This window comes from Taeniopygia guttata, chromosome 3 (assembly GCF_048771995.1).
Source record: "Taeniopygia guttata chromosome 3, bTaeGut7.mat, whole genome shotgun sequence".
Classification (NCBI taxonomy): Eukaryota; Metazoa; Chordata; class Aves; order Passeriformes; family Estrildidae; genus Taeniopygia; species Taeniopygia guttata.
In genome coordinates, this window is record NC_133027.1 from 65088746 (window position 1) to 65113247 (window position 24502).

The 24502-nt window shown below is 40.0% G+C and overlaps 1 protein-coding gene across 2 annotated transcripts; it reads left to right on the plus strand.

The window, feature by feature from the left end:
• The first annotated feature begins 1765 nt into the window (after positions 1-1765).
• On the plus strand, positions 1766-24279 carry IFNGR1 (interferon gamma receptor 1). Of its 2 annotated transcripts, none has more exons than XM_072927014.1 (7): positions 1766-1823; positions 8774-8888; positions 9295-9467; positions 10883-11031; positions 11715-11886; positions 12907-13022; positions 19294-24279. In XM_072927014.1, exons 1-7 carry the CDS (start codon positions 1781-1783, stop codon positions 19783-19785), a joined length of 1260 nt encoding a protein of 419 aa, XP_072783115.1. In that variant the 5' UTR covers positions 1766-1780; the 3' UTR covers positions 19786-24279. The 2 variants fall into 2 exon arrangements, with proteins under 2 accessions (XP_072783115.1, XP_030123996.4); XM_030268136.4 differs by lacking the exon at positions 1766-1823 and adding an exon at positions 2025-2226.
• Positions 24280-24502: the final 223 nt, after the last annotated feature.

Here is a 24502-nt window from a genome sequence, read left to right on the forward strand (position 1 = left end):
ACATGATGAGCACTTGGGCTGAGTGTGTGAAGGAAGTTACAAGACAGTTTACATATTAGCCATTTTTTTCCCCCCCAGTGTATAACACTTCAGGACAAGGATAAAACTGAGTAAGTTGGCAATGTTTTGGTGGTGATAGAGTACATTGACTGCACAGTAAGAACACCCCCTGACAGCAGCTGTGTCCATGGCACAGGCAGCGGGTACATCAGGAACAGATCTCAGAAGTGGAATTATATTTACTTTCTCCATGCAGAGCTGGCTTAATTTTTATTCATTGATTTCCCCTTTCATGTTTTTTCAAGTCTCTGAAGTATTTTCATAAAATACCCACAATCTTATCAAGATCTGTTTATGTGACAGCCACCTTAGGTACACTGTCATTCTTTGATACACCTATCAGAACACCAGAACTTTCTCAAGGGCTGGTGATGCCTTGTTCTTACTTAATTTTGTGTGAATTATCATTTCAATCACAAAATCATGTAGGTTGGAAAAAACTGTTACTATCACCAAATCCAGCTATTATTGAAACATTGCTAAGTCCATCATTAAGCCCTGTCTCTAAGTTTAACATATGTGCTTCTTTTATCCAGGGATAGTGACTCAACCAACCACTCCCCTGGGAAGCCATGTTCTAATGTTTGGCGACTGCATTGATGTAGAAATTCTTTTTCTAATACCTGATCCAAACTTCCTCTGTCACAATGTGAGGCCGTTTTCTTCTCATCCTGTCACTGTGCACCGGTAAATACGGTGTAAGAATTACACCTTTCAGGCAGTTAAAATCCACATGCCAGTGAGTGCTCAATACTTCAGTCAAGGCAGTTAAGTGCTTGTTGGTTGTATAAAGCTTGCTGTTGCACTGCATTAAGCACAAAGGTCAGTCTATGAGGATCATTAGGTACACAAAGTCAGTGTAGTTTCACAATCCATTTTCTTCAGCCTTAGCACAGCTGGGACGAGATGTTGGCTCTGTACCCCACACTGATCCTACACTCCACAGCACCACTTCATCACCTCTGGGAACACCTGATCTCTGAGGCTGTGACAGCGAGGTGGTTTCTTCAGATTCCATTGCTAACTTGTAACCTTCGTTCTCCTTGCTGCTCATTCCTTCCCACGCAGCAAATTGTGCCGTCTCTTGAGTTTAGCGTGTGGATACCAAGTAGTACGAAAATAATATTTTCCACACCTTTCCCTAGGGAGTGAACTAATGCTTGGGACAGGAAATAAAGGTAAGGGAGCAGCTGAACTGTTTCAAAGAGAGGTATGGGAAGGGAGAAGTGTAAAGGTTCTGGCATGTGGCTCTGTTTCCTCCTTCCTGTCTCCTCGAAAGCCTGAGAAGACGTGTGGATGTCAAGGATCCATCAACGTTCCTCCATTTCAGGTCTGGAAAAATCATTACTTGCAAAATCACTGGCAAAAGCTTATATAGCTGCTACATCCTCATCGCAGATGCAGAGGCATGTAGCAGAAGAGGGTGGCCTTGACTTTGAAAGGTTAAGATGCAGAATTAGCTGGCATTGGGACACTGGATAGGAGACACGGGAACAGTAAGGTGGCAAAAACTGCAGCCTCCATCCTACTCAGCAAACTTCGATTTTTTGAAGTGCATATACATTTAGGTTATTTCCAAAAAAAAAAAAAAAAAAATAAAGCCTCCCAGCATAAATTACGATTTCTCTACGTGTACGAGTTCAGCTGCTGTTTCTGAAACACTCCACAGGGTGAACACTTCGTGTTTTTTACGAAACGGGGAGCGAGCATAAGTCGCAACATGACGAGCTGGACGGTGCTTTCCAAGCGGCTGGGGCTGACAGGTATGGCCCAGCACCAGCACTTAAAACACAGCCTGGACAAAGCCAGCGCGGGCATCGCGGGGCACGGACATCCCCCACACTGCTGGGCAGCCGCCAACCCGCAGTTCCGCAGCTCCCCCCTCCCGCCGTTCCCGCGGCGCCCCTCGGGCGCTGTCCGGCGGTGACCCCGCGCCGCCCCCGCGCTACCATTGCCGGGCATCCCGCCCATTCCCGCCGGCGCAGGCGCCGGGCGGGGCGGGGCGGCGAGCGGGCGTGGGGCCGGCAGCGCCGGGGTCTCTGTGTGCGGGCAGCTTCGCCCGGTCCCCGCCGAGAGCCATGTGGCTGCCGCTGTCCCTCCTGGCTGCCGCGGCGCTGCTGGCGCTCCGCCGGAGCGCGGCTTCCCAGGAGGAGCAGCCGCCCGCAGGTAACGGGCGGGGCGAGGCGGGGGATGGCGCGGCCCGGGCAGGCAGACCGACTGAGGCAGCACGGGTCACCCGAGGGGCGGCGGCACCGGCACCGGCCGTGCCGCGCCCTGTGCCGGAACGCTCCGGGACCGAGCGCCGCCGGTGGGGCCGGGCCCCGCGTGGCTGCCGCCGCCCGCTGCGGGCACAGGGAGCCGTCGGGGCAGTGCGAGCGGCCGGGCGGCGGGAGGAGCCCCCGCTCCCCGGGGCTCCCCCCCGAGCGCCCCGGACCCGGCCGAGCTCTCCCGGGTGCGCCGTTCGACCGGGCCCCGGAGGCCGTCCGGTAGCGCGCCGGCGGCGCGCTGGTGACATCAGCCGTGTTTCGGCTGTTCGAACATTTTTGGCACTCAGACAGGAGCGGCGTGTGCGTGAGACAGGCCTGATGCGCCGTGCTTTATGATTTCGTATGTACAAAGAAGTAGAGAAACTGGGAATTTCGGTGCGAAAATGGGAAGCACAGGACTAGGGAGTGTAAAGAAGGTGCCGGGATCACGGCCTGGAACACGCACATTTTGGCGAAGCGCTCCTGGGGAGGAGTGGCTTGCCAATGGAGAGCAGCATTGTGTCTCTGTTTGCACGGCAAGTTAACTACGAAAGAAATAGTCAGGCTTACTAGTTTCATTTTTTCATTTTAAACTAGAAAAGTTAATTAAAAACAGAGGTTGCTGTCTAATAGTCAAAAGGAAACGCATTTAATTTCTACTGAGACTGCTGAGAGCTGGCTGTGTGCCCAGGCTCCTTGGATTCTGCAAATGGCAATTTCTTTGAGTTCAGATTCATGGCCAGGTGAAGTGACAGAACTTGATTGCTCCTGGGCATGGGCCACACCATGCTTTGGAAGTCTGCTTAGCTTTGGCTGATAAGGACTAATGGTGCTAAAAACAGAAAGCTCACTTTTCTTCGTGCAGGTGCAGCAAGCCCTCAGCTCAAAGGAGCAGAATGTATTTTTTAATTAAGTTTTGAGAACTCCGGCAGTATTTTCTTGGTGATTTGCATTCAGCTTGGTCACAGCCACTATAGATAAACCCTTTCTTTTTAGTGAACAAAAGCATCATGAAGGGACTTCTAATTGACAATTCTGTGTATTAGTTGAATGAAAATGGTGGTTTTATATGTAATGACTTACTTTGTTATACTATTGATGCAAGCAGATGTGCTGACCTACAGGGGAAGAATTAAGGTAGAAAGGGAAGTCTGAACTATGTTTATGATGCTGTGACATATAGAATAGCAGAATGGGTCAGGTTGGAAGTGACCACTGTGGGTCATCTGGTCCAACCTTGTCCTGCTCAGTCATGGTCATCCTAGAGCACATGGCACAGGATTGCATCCAGATGGTTCTTGAGTATTTCCAGTGAGGGAGACTCCACAGCCTTTCTGGACAATCTGTTCCAGTGCTTGGTCACCCACATAGTAAAGAAGTTCTTCCTCATATTCAGGTGGAGCTTTCTGTAGATTAGTTTCTGCCCTTTGCTTCTTGTTCTGTTGCTTGTTTCTCACCAGTGAGAAACTGTCTTCTTGCCAGATCCCCTCTCAATCATCTCCTCATGAGACTGAACAGGCCCAGCTCCCTCAGCCTTTCCTCATAACAGAGATGCTCCAATTCCTTGGTCAGTTTTGTAGCTCTCTGCTGGACCTGCTCCACGAACTTCATGTCTCTGTTGTACCAAGGAGCCCAGAATTTCCATGGTAGCAGTTGTATGATTATTTTTTTCACCTTAAATCTTATAGGGCTTTCAATGTGCCAGTAGTATAATACATATATCGAGGCTGAGTGTGTAATGAGGAAGTGTTCAGTCATCTTAATCTTCTGTTGTAGGAAACCGTTTTCCTTAGAAAGGGAATGATGCCAGGCAACCCAGGAGCAGTTGGAACATCTGCATTTCCTGCAGCTGAGTGCCTAATGTGCCTGCATTGACAGGCCTCTGACCCCACAGTGGAGCTGGGCGCTTACTGATGCGAACTCTCGGTCTTTATTTTAGTATCGTGGAAGACAAGGTCTGTGGTCAAGGTGAAGAAGACTTAGAGGCTGTGGTAGTGGTGCAGGTGCTTGCTGCACATTGTAAGCCACATTTCCAAGGATGTCTGTAGTTCATTTAGGCAGCTGACTTCCCATTGTGTGTGATAATCATAGTGGCCTTGAGTCGTTTATGATTCAGGTTACTGACATTCATATACTGTCAAGCTGCAAACAAAAACAAATTAGATGGTAGAAAGTGCTGTATTTAGATATCATCTATTACAACACTTCTCAGCTATAACAAAAGGAATGAACACTCATAGATAAATCAATATTTAGCTTGTATTATTGCATCCATTTTTTAAGTGTCCATCACATGCAACTTGCTGTGGTTTTTCTTAAGATGGTGATCTCAGTCTACCTCTCCTCTTAGTACAGCTTACAGCCTTGTGGAGATTTTTGTCATAAACAATGATTTTAAAAACTCCATAGAACATTGTCAAACTTCTGAGCCCTTAGAAAATAAAATTCTGCTGTAAATGGCATCTGTAAAAATGCTCAACCTACTGTGTATAATGTTTATTCATGATACTTGAGAAATCATTTAAGTTCATTGCAGTAAATACTTAAAAAATTAGTAGCTTTAAATTTTACACTAGTCATGGTATTAATTTAATTTGTAAACTAATACCTTTGTGAATTTGAGTTCTTTTGAGAACTTCTGGTAGAAGTTTTCTGCATAAATTGCTGTTGCATGCAGTAATTTAAGCTTGTTTTCAGTAACTTTTTTAAGGAAGTACCATTCAGGTATGGGAGTGGCATTACAAGAAAAATGTATGTCCTTGGTTTCTTTTGGAAGAATAAATGAAAGTTGGCCAAGACAAGCACATGCAAGCATTTTCACATAAACCTCGTGGTTGCTGCCTCTTTAAAGAAAGCCAGTCATCTAGCAGGTACAAAATTTCTTTATCACCTTGCTCCTTGGTGCTTCTCAGTCTGCCAAGCTCCCAGCCAAGCACAGCCAACAGGCAGCTCCCCTCGGAGCAGGACCTGTTTGGTGCCTGGCCTGCCAGAAGTGCACAGAGAGGGGCCATGCTAACCCAGATGTGCTGCCTTGAAGGGGAATGTGGCAGAAGGCAGAACCACTGCTCTGACAGACATTTTCCATTCCTCCCACGGCACGTGCTTGGTGCTCCTGCAGCCTCTGGTGAGCAGTGTGCTCTTCCTGCTTGGTTTTGGTCCTGTGCTGCTGGGCAGTGCTCCTAACTCTTGTCTAGCCCTTAGATGGCTGAACTCTGCTTTTAGTGCAGGCCAGTTTTGTTTGATTTAGAGAAGATTGAAGTGAGAATATAAATAATTAGGAGGACCACTTGTTCACTCCATTACCAGCAGGGCTGGGGAGAGAATCAGAAGGGTGAAAGCTGGAGAACTCATGGATTGAGATAATGACAGTTTAATATGGAAAGCAAAAGCAGTGCACATAAGCAGAGCAAAGCAAGGAATTAATTTGCTGCTTCCCATGGGCAAGCAGGTGTTCAGCCATCTCCAGTAGAGCAGGGCCCCATCATGGGTAAGGGTTACTGGGAAGACAAACACCATCACTCCAAATGTCCCACACTTCCTCCTTCTTCCCCCATTTTATGTACTGGGTGTGATGCAGCACAGAAAGCAGCGATACCCTGGCCACTTGCCAGCCCATGTGTATCACCATGGCTGTTACCCGAATGTTCCCAGGCACCTTACTTGAGGTGATAAGCAGTACAGCAGGCAGTGAAAGCAATGAGCAGTGGACTCCGAGCACTGGACTCCGAGCCCTGGACTCAAATATGCAATCAGGAAAGTGAGCCTCAGGGCAAGCCACAGGAGCTAAACAGCCCTAACAGTTGTAAATTTAGTGTGGTACACCCCAGTCAAGTCTGTTGTTATTTCAAACCCTTTGAATCCCAAGTTGGGCACAAAAAAAAAGAAAAAAAGAAAAAAAGGAAATACAGCCTTCAGAGATAGACTAAATTATTTTTATGTATTATTTTCATCCTTAGCATTGACTTGCTGCTTTCAGAATCCATCTTTCAGAGTACTGGTTGCCTTATTGCCACCTTTTTCTCTGTTTGGGGTTTTTTTTTTCAGTGCATATGGCTGCAGAGTACTGCACAAGTATTCAAAGGTAGTGCAAATTTATCTGATCTTTTTCCATTTTCTTCATTTTCATGGGTGGCAAAAGCTACAGAGGGTGACTTTTGTGAAGTCATTGGAACTGCTACCCTTTCTGGGTGTAGTTTAAGTGGATATGTGAGTTCAGGTCCCCTATGAGCCACTTGCATAAGACTTGGATTTCGTGATCCTTGTGGGTCCCTTCCAACTCAGAATATTCTGTGAATCTGTGAGCTGAAGCAGCTGTAGGTAGAGTACAGGGCTGGCACAAGCAAGGTACACTTCTCGCAGTCGGGCCCAGAAGGGAGCAACTGGTTACTATTGCAGCTATCTGTCTTTAAATGATGAGTTAACCATGACTCTACAGCAAAGTTCAAACTGTTGTCCCTCTTGGCCTGTTAAAGTGGCTTATTAGTGTCTTCCTATGATGTGTCACTTGGGGAGTATAAGGATTTGTTTGTTTTTAATGGAAATCGAAAAAAGGAATGGACTCAAAATACATTTTTAGTTGTTATTTCTTCAGTTTGTCTTTTCAAGCTTTCAGTTTGTGCTTTCAGTCTGTATTTCAGTGGCTAAATTATGTTTAAAAGTCACATATGACTTGAATGAACTTCTGCTGTTTTTAGGACCGCTGTTGTCTGAGATAGCTGTACCATAAACTCTGCATTGTGGATTCATCCGGCCCTGTTCTATTACATGCGTTATTGCACTTCTGCTGAATTCTGTTTGTGTAAGCAGTGCTGACAAATCCCTCTGTGTTTACAATAATGCTAGAATGAGGGAAGGAAGTTCAGTCTTGCACAAGGTACAAGTATCAGGCTTTGAAAGCTGTCTCATTTTTACATCTTGGAAATGTCCAGTTTATTGAATTAATTTTTGCTTTAGGCAGTGCATTGCTGGTTACTAATCAGCAGGAACTTCCCCAAGCTTTAGGCAGTTGCTGGAGGGGTCCTGCTGTAACATTTGCTACCTCCTTCAGTGCTCTGGGTCAACCCCTTATGTTAAGCAGGTTATTTTGTGTAATGGTACACAAAAGTTAAAATTTTGTAAGGCTAGCTGCACTGTGGCTTAAAAGTGCATATTTGAAGTAATGTTTATGTGCTTTCACCTATCTTGTGTGCTTGATGCCTCTTCTGTCAACTTGTCACCTTTTTTTTCTTGTGGTTGTGAATTTGATGATTATTTTCCTTTTCATCCAATAGCTGAAATACCCCTCTTGTATGTATTAAAACAAGCCATAGTACTGCTTGCAGAATGACCTATATTACATCAAACGTTTGTGGTTGTCAGTAGCATATCTCAGCCTCTACGTATCACTTTCAGTAATGTGTTATATTTGTGGTCTTGTTCTCAGGATGTGAAAATTGTTTACTTTCCCTAAATATATCACAGAATGAAATTGTAGTACTTGCTTTGTGAGCAAGAGCAAGTCTGATATGAGTTCCCTCAGCATTTTGTAAAAGCCATATTGAGAATACTAGAGGTGCCAAACTAGACATTGAGAAGCTGAGTTGTAACAATTAAATTTAGTTGAGTGACCTTAATTTCTCTTCTCTTCCTGAGTGCCATGTGGCAGCCTTCAGCATTTACAGGATCCTGTATTATTCCTTCCCCTGCAGCTGCTCCCTTGTTACCCCTCTTGGGATTACTACTTGAAACAGATACTTGCTGCACATGGAAGACTGTCAATGTTGCTTTTTATCTTTGGATTGCTTTACTATATTGCCTCTGATGTTGTTTGCTAAGTGTACTTCAAACGCGTTCCTTCAAATGGAACTATATTATAGCTTCAGTGTTCAAATTCCTTACAAATGTTTGTAGTTTATTTTGGTCATCACAGCTTACTGAAGACACTGCTGGAGTGGTAGAAGTATCACTGTTAGAAATTCATAGGGAATCCAGGCTTACCCTAGGAGGCCTGTTGTATTTTGGCCTTGATCCTTGATACGCCAGCTCTGGTACCATCTCCCAGCTCATCCACTCCAATTCAATTTCTGAACAGAGAGAAAAATCTACAGGAACTGGGCTAATCTCCTCTAACTCTGGTAAAGTCTTACAACCTGTCTTGCTGTTATATCTGTAAAAGACCAACACAGGGCCATAATCATCACTGCTTATGGACCTGATACACGCTGTCTGATGGACTTGCTCTCAGTGGGCATGGGTTATCTGATGTTGCAAAGAGGACAAAAGCTGTCTTTGCATGAGAGGTGGGTAGTAGATCAGCTTACAGGGCTTATAGATGTTTGTACTGGTGACAGACTAGTTCATCTGGGGGAAGTATTTGTGATTTTTGTGTTCAGCATCTTGCCTTTTCCAAATAATTTAGAAGTACATTTGGCTGTTCTTGTGTTTGCAAAGGTCTGTTTATCAAAGTGTAATTGTTCTCTTCATTCTAGTGCCTTCACCAACAGGGATTGTAGTAACATCTGAAAATTTCAAAACTGTTTTGCATTGGCAGTACCCAACTATGTCCAAAACTCCTCATTTTATTGTGGAAATCAAGCCTTACAAGTAAGTTCTTACTATTTTGTTATTTTCTATACCTGATATTCTCTAGAAGCACATAAAAGTAGTCAGTCCATGGTAAATTCTTTGATTTTTATTCAGTGAAGTCACGTAGGGTGGAGGTTTTTCAAGTGTAAATTAAGGGAAAATTTGTCAAGTGATAGAATGGTTAAGGCTGGTAGGGAACTCTGGAGGTCATGTGGTCCAAACCCCTTGCTTGAGCAGGTCATCCATGATTATGTCCAGTTGACTTTTGAATTCTCCTAGGGAAAGAGGCTCCACAACCTCCCTGGGCAATCTGTGCCCTCACAGGTCCTGGCCACGCTCACAGTTTGTTTTTTGTTACAGGCAATGTATTGTACAGAATTGTGCAGTTGAAATTGTATTAATTGTTACTTGATCTGTTTTACAGTTTAGGTCACTATAAGAATGTCTCAACCTGTGTGAACACTTCAGCTCATTTTTGTGATCTCTCAAAGGAAATATGTGACCCTTATTCATCTCATTGGCTTCGAGTTAAAGCTGTTGTTGGGTCACAAGAGTCTGAATATGTTGAGGCAAATGAGTTTATTTTGCAAAGGCATGGTAAGTTGTATCTAAACTAAACCTTGTAATTTTTTGCAAACATTTAGAGAGTTAGTAATTATTCCTTTCGCTCTGTTACTGTACTGCATTTGGGAATATCTTAAAGCCAGAAGTCCAGGATTAACGGAATCATGATGATTGCTTAGTAGGAACTTCATGGTGCTTGCTAGTTCTTACTCTGTGGTGTCTGAGTATTTGTTTCAAAATGTCTAAAGGCAAGATGGTGATGGTGCAGTCTGAATTCTTCCCATGCTCCAGACACCAGTTTAGGGTAGGAAACTGTCACCAGACAACATGGACCTTTAGGCAGCACTGAAGTAGCAATGTATTGCTTGACACTAGAATGCCATGTACTGATAGCTTCAGGTATCTAGGGAATACTAAAAGCTGGATAAATACTGGATAACTAAGTTATCTAGTTAACTAAGTTACTAGTTCTTCATGTAAATCCTTCAGGCTGGTTTGGAAAAAAATCAGACTTTTAACATCAGTACTGTAAAAGTAAATTTTGTGTCCACAGTCCAGTGTGGCAGGCCCTGGCATTACATAGGCAGTGCAAAGGAAATGCAACAAAGTCAGGAAAGACTGAGAGACTTCTTACCATGCTTACTCCATTCCAAACATACAGCTTTCAGGGAGAAGCTGGCCCATGAGTTTCTGTCTGAATTATATCTATTCCTGTATTGCTGGAGCTGAAGGAGTGGAGTCCCTCTTTGCTTTCTGCTATGATTCCGTTGCTACTCAGCAGTCCTAGTAGTTGAAATAGTGGCTGGTTTCTGTAGTTTGACAAAAGGAGCAAGTCATGGTGGTAATGCTCTGTGTGACAGTTTCCAGAAATTTGGTAGCCATATATGGAGAAAAGAGACAAAATCCTTTTTCCAGTGAACAAGAAACTTATATTCAGTCAGACTATTAGACACGAAAAATTCACATAGGGCATTGCCATGGGAAATCCAAAGTTTCCAAATGGTGCTCATAGTGAGATTTGTTTAGCTTTTCATATAGCCTTTGTTTCAGTGCAGTATTGTTTTTAACTGAAGTGATTTATGGTGGGATCTGGTCAGCAGGATCTTGAGTTTGGTTCTCGTTCATGTATATGTTTAATTGCTGTTAGTTTTTTCTGTTGTCAGCTGAATTTTTATGGCCTTATGTGTGTTGGAAAGTTAAATTATTTAGTAGTTAAATTCATCATGGACAATCTGTTTCTATTTAGAAGCTGATTAGTTAATGTATCCAAATGCCTCCATTAATTGTAAGCAACAGAGAGGTCCTACCAACACCTATGCAATATTCACAGCATGGAGATAAAGATGTAGTTTTTCTCAAATCTCTGATGAATTTTGGAAAGCTAACAATAAATACCACATTTTATGTTAAAAACTTTGGACTAATAGCAATGGTGTAATATGTTGCAGGAAAAATAGGACCGCCAAAACTGAATATCTCAAGACATGGTGATAAAATCATGGTTGATATTTACCATCCTGTATTCCCTCTTTCTTGTATTGAAGACATTTATTCAAATCTTGCGTACTTGGTGACTGTTCAGGGTAGTGAAAATGAGGTAGGTTCTAAAAATAAAATTAAAAACATTTGTTTATCTTAAATGCCTATACAAGGGATTTATGCCTATGACGCATGGAGCTAACAGGTACCAAGAAAACAGCTGAACACCTAAAATGTTGAGCCCTTTACAATGAGATATGCTAATGAAAGGTCTGTATTTTAGTTGTCCAAATGAGTGCTTGCAACAAAAATTAGATTATTGCATTAACTGTACACAAGATAAGTGTTACTCAATAACATGCTGCTGTTTCTGCATACATGCTAAAACACTGATAATTTGTGCCCCTCTCACTTGTGTAAAGAGATACTTCATTTAAGAAAATTGCCTTTCAAGGTATTTATACAAGATTATTTAGCAATCATGGAGGGTGAAGGTGAGGAAAATTACAACAGGTGTGTTTACTTACAGTTAGCTTTTCATATGCATCCAGGTGCAAGTTTTATAAATGTGAATCTCTACTATGAATAGCAAAAAATTTTAGGTGGAAAATACTATGCTCTGATCAAATATAACATCTTAAGGTAGCCAGTAAGCTGATGGTCACACAGCTTTTGCAAGGCATATGAGTGATGTAGGAAACACATCTAATAGTATTGTAACATTTTTTGAAGTAGTGGTAGGTACTGTAACACTGTTCTCGTGAGTCAGATATTATAATGCATCTTCCTTTTTTTTTTCAGACTGAAGAGCTCTATGAGGACAACTGTACAATGCATAAGTGTAGCCTCAAAATCCCAGTTCTTACTGAAAGTTCCACTTACTGTGTTTCAGCAAAAGGAATTTTTGAGTCTCTGATGGTTGGCACTCCATCAGAGGAAAGCTGCACTCCTGCTCCTCTCAGGCAGACATCGAGTAAGAGGATTCAAATGCTATATTAAAAAAATACTGAATCTGAAGACAGATCTGATCTAGCAAGTATTTGATGTTTGGGGTGCCTTTGGGAGAATAGAAAAAGTAGGGAAAGCTTAGTCAATCTTTTCCAAATGCACTTTGACAATTCTGAGCTTTACAAATCATGTATTGTTTTCAAGTGACCCTGAATTTTTTTGGGGTATTTTTCCTGTGTTGGTATTTCTATTGTACATGAACACTGGTGTAATTTAAAAAATGACAAATGGATCATTCACTGAGCTATGTGGTTTTCATAGGCATTATCCGTTCTAGCAACTGGCTTTTTGCTCAGCCTCATCCCTGAGGGAAATATGTATAGACTTTTAACTGGAGGTGACTATAAGCTTATGGTCATTAAATTAAGATATTACTGTCTTTTTCTTAATTAAAGAGAACAAAAGGAAAATAGTAACCCAAATTTTTAACTCTGAACCTCTTACAGACATTGTGGTTGTACTTCATCATGGCTTGTAATTTCAGCAAAGAGATAAAATAGATAGAAGCAGTCTTCTTGAACGCACAGGAGCAGCTGGATGAGGGAGGGCATTAAGGAGAGACACATTAGTGGAGTCCTACTGTAATTATTAACAATTCTGTGCTTTGGAAGATATCATATTTTATTTTTATTGTACATAAACTCTGTATAGTTATGTCAGTTAATATGCTGTCACATAGAAGGTGCACAAATACCATTATCCCCATCTGTCATTCCTAAGGAACAAAAAATTAGTTGCAGAGTTCCTTTATTTATATAAAAATGTGATTATGTTTATATAAACTGAAAAGCTTCTTTCATTCTCATTTTTATTTACTCCATAAAGTCTTATGGATTAAGTTTTCCTGAGTGAAAAAAGGTAGTAGATTGACAAATTTGCACATTACAACAAAGCATTCTGAGCTATTACAATTTCTAAAATTATTTAAAATGATACAGCAGTGGTTTTTCCAAAATTCCTAGTAGATTTTGTTTTAACTTCTTAGGTACACATGGTATCATCATTCTGTGTGTTGTTATTGGGATTTTGACAGTACTACTGACGTTATATTGTGGCTGCAAGAAACTGAGGAAAAACAACATACAGCTGCCTAAGTCTTTGGTAAGTTCTGTAATTACTGTATGTTTATGCCAATCTCTTGGGTTTGGTTGGGGTTTTTTTTTTTTTTACTTTTTTATCATGGTCTCATAGATATTTAGAATTTATGCCAGTCTAATACTCTGATAGCCTTTAAACCAGATGCCTCTTAGTTTTCTAGGGCTAGACTTCAGTCTGTCTTTAATTGAAGTAGCAGTAGTTGGTCTAGTTTGAGAACTTGGTTCTTAGAAATTCAGTGTGTGCATACCTAGGCAGGTTTGTGTTCATTCTAGTAGCAGAGACAGAGAACCACAGAATCACTGACGTGAGAAGATACTTTGAGGTCATCTACCCAAAGCCTTTTGCTCAAGTGCAAGAGCAGGTTAGCCATGAGCATATCCAGATAGCTTTTGAATACTTGCAAGGAAGGAGACCCCACAGTTACTGTGGGCCATCTATTCCAATGTTATACCACCCTCACAGTTTTTCTTACCTTCAGAAAAAATTCCATGTGTTTCAGTTTGTGCCCAGTTCTTTTGTCCTGTCACGGGAGCTGTGAGATTCTTGCATTAAATGGTAGTGTTGGCAATTCTGCTAATTGCTACAGTATTCTTAGTAATGTGCAGAGTAAGGGTAGGGAGTAATAGTTCTGTAGGGAGAGGGAAGAAGGACATGTGGAAGTCTGCTCTCACACTGAGCAGTCACAGGGAAGAGAAGTCAACAGCTGTTCTATCTTAAAAACTTCCTGTAGCCATCCTTAGGAAACAGAGTGGATGTTCCTTAAAGAGCAGCAGCACTCCTTGGTTACGTGTCAGGCCAAAGTGGAGTATCTAAGAACTATTGTAATATTCTGTTGGTGTCATGATAGTCACAAGGAATGAACTACACAACTTCAAAGAGCTGCCACCTGAGGCAGTAGTAAAAAGAAATCACAGCAAGGGTGTCTTCTCAGTGCATGGAGGAAGTCTCATTTATAGAGACAGTAGACAACAATCTTTGATTTCATGGTCTTCAGTTTCAAAATCCTTTTAAATGGCCTCTCCATAGTCAATGCCCAAGATTCCTCTGGAATCTATGTTCTTTAGAATATAATATCAGGAGGTGAGATTGCTCCGACTAAATGAAGATATCCAAGCCAGAGGTGGTCCCTTTGTAGTAAAGCAGTGATCTAGTCCATACACTTTTGGTCAGACAAAATGCATTCTAAAATTCCCATTGCTTTCCATGGACTGTGATGGAGCCAGGGGACTATGGAGGTAGCCATGGACTGTTTGGAGGTAGCCATTCACACTGTAGACTTTAAAAAATCAGATGAAAGAAACCTCTCTGACATCTGCAGCTAGGCCCCAATATCAAAGCAGACGCTGGAGACGACTTGTCATGTTCACACCAGTGTGCACTTGTCTGAATATGTAACTTTGTGTCCTGTGTACACACAGAAGTAATTTCTCTGAAGACCATTCATTGTAGCAAAGGATGTTTCATGCAGGATTGCACTGCTGTGCTCAATGGATTCATATTTATTTTGGCTTTCCAGTAGCACTGTGATATCTCCTCTAAAAGACCAGGAAACAGAATATCACAAATAGAATGTGTGCTTCTTATTAACACCTGTGAGCTTCCTGATGCATGCTCCAGCTTGACCTCACCTTCTAGAAGCTCATGTGTGTGCCCATATTCTCATTCTACTGGGCTAGATGTTACTTTGTGGTTCCTAGGTTCCAGTACCACAGTATGGTTGACGTGCTACATCATATTTTATTGCTAAGGAGCTGAATAAAGCCTATAACTATTTATAAATATTGTTAGCTACATGGTCAGGCACTGAGACAAGCTTCCCTGGGAAGTGGTCACTGCCCAAATCCTATTCAAGAAGCATTTGGCCCATGTTCTGAGATGTGTGGTTTAACTCCTAGGTTGCCCTGGGTGGAGTCAGGAAGTAGATGCCGATTCTTGTTGATCCCTTCCAAATCGGGGTATTCTGTATTTCTGTCCATTTCCAATGAAGTCTCTAATGACAAATATAAGTTGTAGAGGCCATAGAGGTAGTTCCAATACAGGTAATGTGAATACTGTGGGAATGTAAAATGAGCAGTTAATAACTTAAGCATAATTATTTTATGGTTAATAATTAAAAGCAATGAAGAAACAGTTTAATTAATATGAATAATACATTTAATTTTATGCCATTATCTCTACAGATTTAATGGTACTTGGAGCCTGTCACTGACCTTTGAATATGTACTAGGCATTTATTTCTGTACAGGTGATGATCATTGTGCCTTACCTGAGCTTGTCTGAAAATAAAACATCTAGGGAGTTTTTCCATCTGTTAAAAGGCTGGGCAAGATTTCCTACCTTAGAACTGCTAATTTTCTGTGCTCTCCTTCCTGGCACCTTTAAGTCAATGCTAAAACATCATTTGAGTGACTTCAAGCAACTTGGAATTTTCCAACAGAAGGAGAAATAAGAAAGAGTATCCATTAAGCAGCTACTTTGTGAGTCTTATATACTCGGAGAACGGGAAAAAATCCATTGCCAATCAGAGCTCCAGAGCTTTTATACTGTCTTTTCTATGCTGTTTGTGACTCCCAAGAATTACATATCAGTCATGTCTTGGTCCTACTTCCACAGTGCAGCTGTCATTTGATACAGGCAATGACTGATTGTCTTAATCAGAAAACATGTTTTTTTAAATGTTTAAACATCATTATATACAGTAGGATCCTACCAGGAGCATGCATATGTGAAATGGGACAGATTCCTTTACAAGATGTCATGTTAGTCTTCTGCCTGGATCAAAGGAATCGGTTTCAGCAGTTCAGCTGTAGTTAAAACTCCTTTTCATTTATCTGGCAAAAAGTATTGCAGGAGGCTGTCTTTTATTACCCATTGTCTTCAGTCATTGCATGTCCTGTGGCTATTCCTGTACTAGATTTTTATTCTAATATTTGTGATAAGGGCTTACCCACTTTTAAAGGAACCTGACCATAATTTTCTGATGTGCTGTGGTCATCTCTCTCTGTGCTTTAACTTCCTTGTCTTTTTCTTCAGTGTCTTTTATCTTTGAAGAGCAGCAAATATTTTTGGGAGTAGAAAACATTTACTGTCAAGAGAAAAGTGAAAGTTGATTCTTACTTAAGCCTACTTTTCTGTTTTCTGCTGGTGCTTTTTCTGGTTCTGACAGGAATGACAAGGCTGTGCTCTTTGTAGAACACTTACGGATATTCAGAAAACACTTGGGAATTTTCTTTGCAGCTCTATTTTTTCTTGGTTATACAACACGTATTTTTGATTTGGAAAAATTAATTGTTCCTGTAAATATTGATTGATATTTGCCCCAAATAATTGTTATCTTACAAGAGAGAAGCTGCTTAATTTCTTTTGTGAATTTTTTTTTCCCCTGTGAGCATCTCTAGGGGGCAGTCACATAGTTTCTCTTTATAAATTTACATAGCATTTATGTTCTGTGGAACCATGCAAAGGCCACAAATATTTTTGCCATCATCCTAATAAGGGTTGAAATGGAGGCGGTTGAAATGGAAACTCTCCTTCATGAAATGTACACCTGAAAATTACTTGGAATTCATAGGTGGACCCATCATTAGAAAAGGAAGTTAAGGAAGAATTGGTAATTACCTTAACTGTTACGGATTCCTTGGGCTATGTTATTTAGCTGTGCCCTTGAGCCTGACTTTCAGCAGTGTGTCTCACTAGTGTGTTGAGACAGTGAAAGACCTGAAAGCTTGGGTGCTGTTATTTGAGATGGGAAGTTATGTGAGTACCTGCACATGCCAGGAAATATTGCTGATACCCATCACTAGCTGTCAGTTTCCTAGGTAATTTGAATAAAAGAAAAATAATAACTTAGCTATAGTAAGTACTTCAAATAGCAACGTATCTTAATTACACTTGTTACTTAAGATCTTTTAAATGTTACTGTAATAAGCATTCAGTTACTGTAATAAATTGATTCTTATCTTTGAAGCTAGAAACAACTGCATGAGTTGCTGAATTGTCTTGTAGTCATGACTCAGTGACTTTTAAAAAATCTTTGATACCGGGAAACACACAGGAGTTTTTTCTTCTGATCACTTCCTTCTTTCATGAATGGGAATAGGAGTGTCTTTGCACCATCTTGCCTTGGTCAGAAACTTGTCAAGATAAAAATTTCCATTTTTGAGAAGTCTTATATGTAGTTATACTGAGAGTATGTATTTTATCCCCAAAGTCTTGAAGTATTGCCGGCGCTCACTGTGAAATGCCAGACCTGTGTAGAATGCAAGGTGATCCCTTAACAGATTTTAGGACTGTGATTTTTTTTTTTTTTAGAGCTCTTTGAAAATCCTAAAAGGATAGAAACAAGAACTGACTGGGTTTTGTTTTTAACTTTAGTTTAGCATATACTAGTATGGGGAGAGATGGAAAGCTGAAAATGCAGCTTTTGACTATGGTTTCTGTAATACTTTGTTGTAATTCACATTCCTCAAGTATTCCACCTTACACAGAGAATTACCTTCTCTTGTCACGTGCTGATTATTATTATATAGGTGAGTATTGGAGTCAGATGTTTGCTAACCCCCATCCCAAAAAACTATAGATGCTGGCAACTTCAAGATCAGTGTTGTATAGCATAAATACCCAGTATTTTGGATATATATCCAATAAACCTGTCTAAAGAGATTCTCAAAAAGTACATTAATCCTTTAAGGTGCTCTTAACATTTCCAGTATATGCCCATTATTGATTGTAATCTGTTACTTGCAACTAACTTTTAAGCATTTCCATGAATTCTCATGAAAATTAGTCTGAATATTCTTTATGTAGTATTCTGTTTCCAGAACAGAAAATGAAGCTCCAGAGACACTGATGGTTGAGTGGCAGCTAGTTGTAGTGTGCTAGGAGCCACCTGAATGCACTTCTCAGTGGCAACCCTTGATTCCTTAGGGGATTTCCTCACCTTAGTGATGTTCACACAGCTGTTTGTAAAACTAACTTAGATGGCCAGTAACTGCTCTTCAGGGAGTGTTTGCTTGACTTGTGGTGGTGTTTGGCTGGTTGGTTTTCCTAAATTGTAATGCTTTTATGGCTCCAGCCTTAGCCACAGAGTAGCATCAACAGGTATCAGGGCTACTGAGGGGTAAGACAATCAGACTGAAGTGAGAGATTAAAGCAGTTTCTGATGAAGTCAGCACACTCTGAAGGTATGAATGTAAAGCTACAGTCTCACAACCTTTAAATCAGAGAAGACTCTTGAAAAGCAGAGTCAGGTTGGACCATCTGGTTTTGATGGCCCTCTCAGTTTTTACACTAGTACAGACTGGGATGCTCTTTGTGTCTATTTGTAATTTTTCTTATTGTTATTTTACTTTGTCTTTCCTTCTCCTGTATATATCTCTTTCTTCCAAATTTGCCTCCATCTGAATTTTCAGGCAGTTTATTTTTTTACAGAGTATCTGAAAAAACAGTGATTGTGTGCTTTATTAAGAAATTCATGGATCTATAATACTTGATATTGTGTGATACACAAACATAGTGAATTACAAAATTTGTGAAAGAACATTATTAACTCTTTCTCCCTAGGTGTTCTATTATCTTTAGGGAACACTATCAAATAGCTAAAAATTTACTCTACTTTGTTTTTCATTTGTATGTACTCTTGAAAATATATTAAAAAAAAAGTCTAAATTTTAAAAATAATTTAATAATAAGCAGCCTGAAGGCATATTGTAAATGTTTAAAACAAGCTGGGGCCTGGCCATTGAAAGAATTCATATTACCAACCTGTGGAGGGATTTCAAAGTGAAACATGAAAGTTTGCAGCCTTGAGAGACTGCTTATTGGCTCTGTGAAGTATGTTGAGAGACTTCAGCATAGTTACTGGGTGTGTGTTGTTCACTTCCCTCCTGGTTAAGACAGATACCAGAAATTATCACAGGCACTGTAAGTTACACTCATTAACTATAGAGTATGAAAGGTTTCCCCAGCTGAAGAGTATTATCTTGTTGTCTTTTGCTGTTTTCCTCTACATTGGAAACTTCACAGTATAGTGGGTGACATGAAATGGATTTGATCCTTACAAATATGCTTGCCCAGAGAAAGCATTTTTGAGATCTTGCATACAAGTGTTACTGGAACAGTTAAACTTATGGACATAGGCCAGTGTCTGTGCCCGATTTTAATTTTGCAGTTTTGTTTTGGAATTGGTTAAAATGATGTTAAATTTGTTATTATCAACTTACATATTTTTCCAAATTTTAAACTCAAAGTTGTTTGGTTTTTTTTCCCATTTAAGGTCAGTGTGATGAGAAACCTGAACACAGGCGCCTTGATGGGACCAAGATCAGAGGGGAAGTATATATCTGTAACATCACGCCTCTCAGATTTGCCAGTGATTGGTGAAGTAACCTTGCTGGAGATAGAGCCAAAAGAACAAACTGTTAGTCCTGTGAATTCCTGCGATGGAGAATCTTCTGTCCCTTCCCCAGAGGCACCAGCCAAAGTAGAGGAGGTGCCTATTCAGGAAAGCACAGAGGAGGTCTCTGTTGATACTGATGAACAAAATTGCGAAGTAAAAGAGAGTTATTTCATTTCTAACAGTAGCCAAGTGGATATATGCAGTAAGTCTTCAGAGTCAGAGATTTCTACCACAGAAACACAGTCAACAGTCACTCCAAGCAGGTGCTTCAAGTTTTCTGGCTATGACAAGCCTCACGTTCCGTTAGATGTGTTGATGATAGATGTTGGTGAAGAACAGCCTGTGAATGCTTACAGGCCAACTGAGTAGCCAAGGTAACTGAAGTGCTTAACCACAGCTGAGAAAGAGCAGCATTACTGAAGGTTATGGAAAGTCTAGGTTAAATTGTGAACATCTACAAGTTGTTTACTGATCAGAACAAGTACAATTGAAGATAGTACTTGAAAATGGCATAAAAAGAGTGGGGAAAATCTGTAATAACCACTTTTAAGAATGCCTTTATATATGCTATAACTCATTTTTTCCTGTTTGAAATAGTGTTGTGTTTTTTAACAATACTCTATAGAAAACATACCATTGACTACAAAACAGCAGCTGTACCATTACTCACTTCTGCTTCAAGTCTTGTTCAAAATTAGTTCAATGAACATAATGCTTAAGAAATCCTTCACTTGATTGAGAGACATGTGCAAGAAATGTTTGAGAGTTTTTACAATTTTTGAAGGTATCCTCTTGGTTATCTTTTTCTTTTGAAGAGTATTTCTATATTAAATGCTCTTATTTCTTTTAAATAAGATTATGCCTATAAGTTGTTCCTGTGTATTTTAAGAATTTTATTCCATGACAAAGACGTAAGAATTAATGGCCATAAACTAAGAACAAAAGAAGTTGACCTCAACATGCAAAGAGGAAGCTTCTTTGCATTGAGGGTAGGTGGCAGAACACTGGCAGGGACTGCCCAAGGAGATCATGGAGTTTCCCCTCTCTGAAGGCATTCAAAACCCACCTGAACTGTGTCACCTGCTGTAGGTGACCCTGCCTTGCCAGCAAGTTGGACTGGATGATTTCCAGAGGTTTCTTTCTAACCCTGACAATTCTGTGAAAGTGCCAGTTATTTGTAGTCTTTGCTGTTAACTTCAGCACAGCAGCACCCATTTGGAACACCTAGTGGTGTGAGTAACCATGTCACATTCTGGCACAATATATTAGCAAGCTGAGTGATCATCAATGAAAAAAAAAATGTCTAATGGGTGGTTGCACAAATTCTTTAGAAAATGTCCTCAAAATTCAAAAGCCTGGTTTCTTCTGGGACGCTTTTATCCTAATTTTTAGAACCATATGTTCTCTAACCAGAAATAAATAGATTTTCTTCCAAGCATGTTTTCTAGCAGGATGAAAATCACTATTTTCCCCATTTAAATAGCATAACTTGGGATCTACGTAAAATCACCCTCTAAAAATATGTCTCAAGACAATCGAAAATAGTGTGATGAAGTTTTATTGTCAAAAGTTTTAATTGTCATCTGACAGCCTTCTGAATTTTGTATTGTAGAGTTGTAGTTTTGAAAACTAAGGAATTAGAATTTTATATTATATTTTTTCATATTGAAATCCATGCAATCCATTTATTTCCCTTTAATCAAGATTTGATAGGTATTTTCTATTTGTTGGAAATGTTTATAGCAATTATTAATGAAGTTTAGTTCAGAAAAAAAGAGCACTGTATGGGTACAAGTTGGTTCATTCACCCAAAATTGTGGGTTTGTTTTAAAATACATTTCTATAGGATTATCAGAATTGTTAGCCTGTTAACAGCAGGTGGTTTTAAAAGGAAAACCAGTGTCATGTGCTTCTATTATATTTCTCAGTGACATAAGTATTCTTAGGGTGAAGTTAGTTTATACAGCAGTTTCGGGAGTGCATCCATTCTTGTATATATTAGATATTGACCACAATGGTACAAAAGATTTAAAGACAATGTTTTTCCCATCACTACTCACAGGAAGGTAACAGATTGCCTACCAGGGTTTTGATAACTTTAGGAAAAACCAAATCAAGCAGGTGACTTTTGTAGTTATAATGTCATGGAAAGCCCAGTTAGTAATTGTTAGCTGGCTGTGATTTGTTTCTGCATTTTATTCGAACATAATGAAACCTCCTAGCAACTTTTTCAATGTCATGTTCTGGGTTGAGTTCCTAGAAGGCCGTGCTTAGTGACTTACTGCTTAGGATGCACTAGTGTGTAGGTCTTCCCATGGCAGAGGTGCAGAAAATAACACTCTTGGTGTTGCAAGAAGGCTTTTTGAAAATCGGCATTAATTGCACTTGAAACTTCAACTAAACTGACTTTCCAGGTAGTGATGTGGTTCATCACTGAAGCTCCTAGCAGGCTGTCTACAAAGTAGATGAGTAGCTGTGTCTTGTGCAGAAATTGGAGTTGATGTAATTTCTTTCTGAGTTTGGAGGTTTGTTGATGAATATGAATTGCAATAAATACCTCAGGAATTTATAAATGTCAGAGAAGTGTTTAATTTAAACTTAGCTCTGAAGGGATAAAGGGAACGTTAGAAACTGTAAAATTAGTCTTGTTTTTTGGGAAGAAGTTTCTGACCAGACAATTTGCTGAGTACTTTCTTTGCAACTACAGAGTATTTAGCCTTGCGCTTGATTGCTTGTTTTCCTTCTGCCAGTTTTGTCAATAAAAGAAATAAAACGTTGATGTTATCCAGGAATGTCAGGAATTAGCCCTGGCAGTTGTTGGATTTGATGTATCTGCCACAAAACCAAGATTCGTCAGAAGCATGTAATTTTTTTAAAATTCTTAGCAGAGTATCAGGAAACTCTGGTGCTGTTAGAACTAAGACTTAGCATCTTAGATTTGTGTGATCTAAGTGTTTCATTGTTCTGGAAGATCTTCCTTTGCTGACACAGTGGAACAGGAATGCAGATAGACACATTTTAAAACCAAGCTGACTATCTCAGGTTCTTTTCTCTTAACCCTGCAATACAACTACAGTGTACATTCTTCTGAATATTTCAAATCCCATGAAGTCAAGTGTGAGTAAAAGGACCCAGCCAGGAGCTAAGGTATCATTAAGAACAGTGATGTTAAATAAGAACTTACACAAAAATACATCATAACATATGGGAAATATTTGTCATGTCAGATAGTCACATTTATTGGAAAGGTGGTGTTATTTTAGAAGCTGAAAATCAAGAACAGCAGTATGAGTGCTTTTTACTGTGTCACATATATATACAACAGACCTGCTCTTGAAATAAAACAAGGTTAAATGTACTTTTTAATCAAAATTTCTGAACTGTAAATACAGAAGCCAATGAACTAGCACCATCCCTGCAAACTGCGTTCTGTGTGCTGCATACTTACCTAGTGGCACAGGTATAGTTTAGATGTCTAAATTGCTCAGGCCAGCTTACAGCTTTTGTAGTTCTGAAATAAGAAAGTTTAAGGGTGCACAAACAAAGCACAGGATTCTTTTACTAGCTGAAAATGCGAGGCCAGAGTGAGACAAGATGTGTTTCTGGGTCAGTAAGCTCTGTTACCAGCAATCCTGTTTTTAGCAGTTACCAGCACTGGTGTTGAAAGCCTAAGAGTAGGGCAAGTCATGGTGGTAATCTCCATTTGGATACAGTCCAGCAATTTGCAGTGTTGAGGATTTCTTGGGATGGGAATGGAAATGCCTTTCCAGGTACAGCTAGTTAGCCTTGCTTTTGCAGTTCTGTAATACCAAATATCTGAGTAATGTGGTTGGCAACGTGTCAGGTAGTATTTATCTATACATTTTCACCTGAGTTTAATTGATTAATATTCTTGTGATGAAGCAGTTTGCTTGAGCTTCTGAATATTCATACATAGCACCTTGATCCATAATATGGAAGTGCCTAACGTTTATACATTGAAAATAATTTAATATTCATGCCCTTTATCAGCTATCCAGTATGATGCCTTTATAAGGTTTTGCCACTTCAAACCTTTTCAGCTGATTTTTACTCTTGTCCTGGCTGCTTAGTAGTCCTCCCTTCCTCTCACTTCAAGATGATTTGGGTGTCGAGATAAGACTCAAAACATTATATCCTGTGAAAGAGAACTTTATTTTGGCCTCTTACCTGCCAGCATTTCTAAGAACTTCTTTGGTTCTTGTTCTTGAGTGGACATTGTAATTTTTATTATTAGATCTGCAGTTAACAATGAAGTATTGTGGCAGTATTGTGTGCTGGCACAAGAACAGAAAATCTGCTTTTGTGTGGTTTTCCACAGAAGTCAGTAACAGTTTAAAAAAAAAAATTGTCAAATCTTCTGATATCTGTGGAAGCAAGACAGTTGCCTGGAACATAATCACTTTTTTTTTTTAATCCTTCATAGAAGATTACAGAAACAGAAACTTGCATGAGAAAACCTGTTTTTCTCAGGGTTGGAATAACCAGTTGCTCTGAAGTCATTCCATGTAAACAGTTGAGTATTAATAAGTAAGAGATGTACTTGGCTCAAATTAATAGTTTCAGCATGCCTTAAAAAAACCAAAAACCCAAAAAGCAAAAACACACAACCAAAATGACAAACCAAACACAAAGCACCTTTTATCTCAGGGAAAGGTGACCTGTGTAGATTCCTTTAGTGTGTTTTTTTTTATAGTTAAGTCCTTTAACTATGAAGTTCTTGTTTATTAATAGTATTTCTCTAAATGGATGCCATCATTGGGCTGAAATCTGTAATGAAATTCCTGTAAATACTGTACAGTTCAAATGTTTTTATATATAAATTAAAAAAATCTAAGAAGAAAATTGTGTGTCCTTGCCCCTTTATGATTGTTATTTTGTTCTGAAGACTAAATGTGCTTTTGAAGCTCTCAGTTCATGTTACTTACGTAGTGTATGCTTGAGCTTTATTGAGACTCAAAACACTGTTTGGCAGAGATGTGTGTGGCCCACCTGTGTGTGTGGATGTGTGCAGCCAGTTCCTGGATGCTGCTGACCATCTTCATCCTTGGTGTTGCAGCTCTTCTGC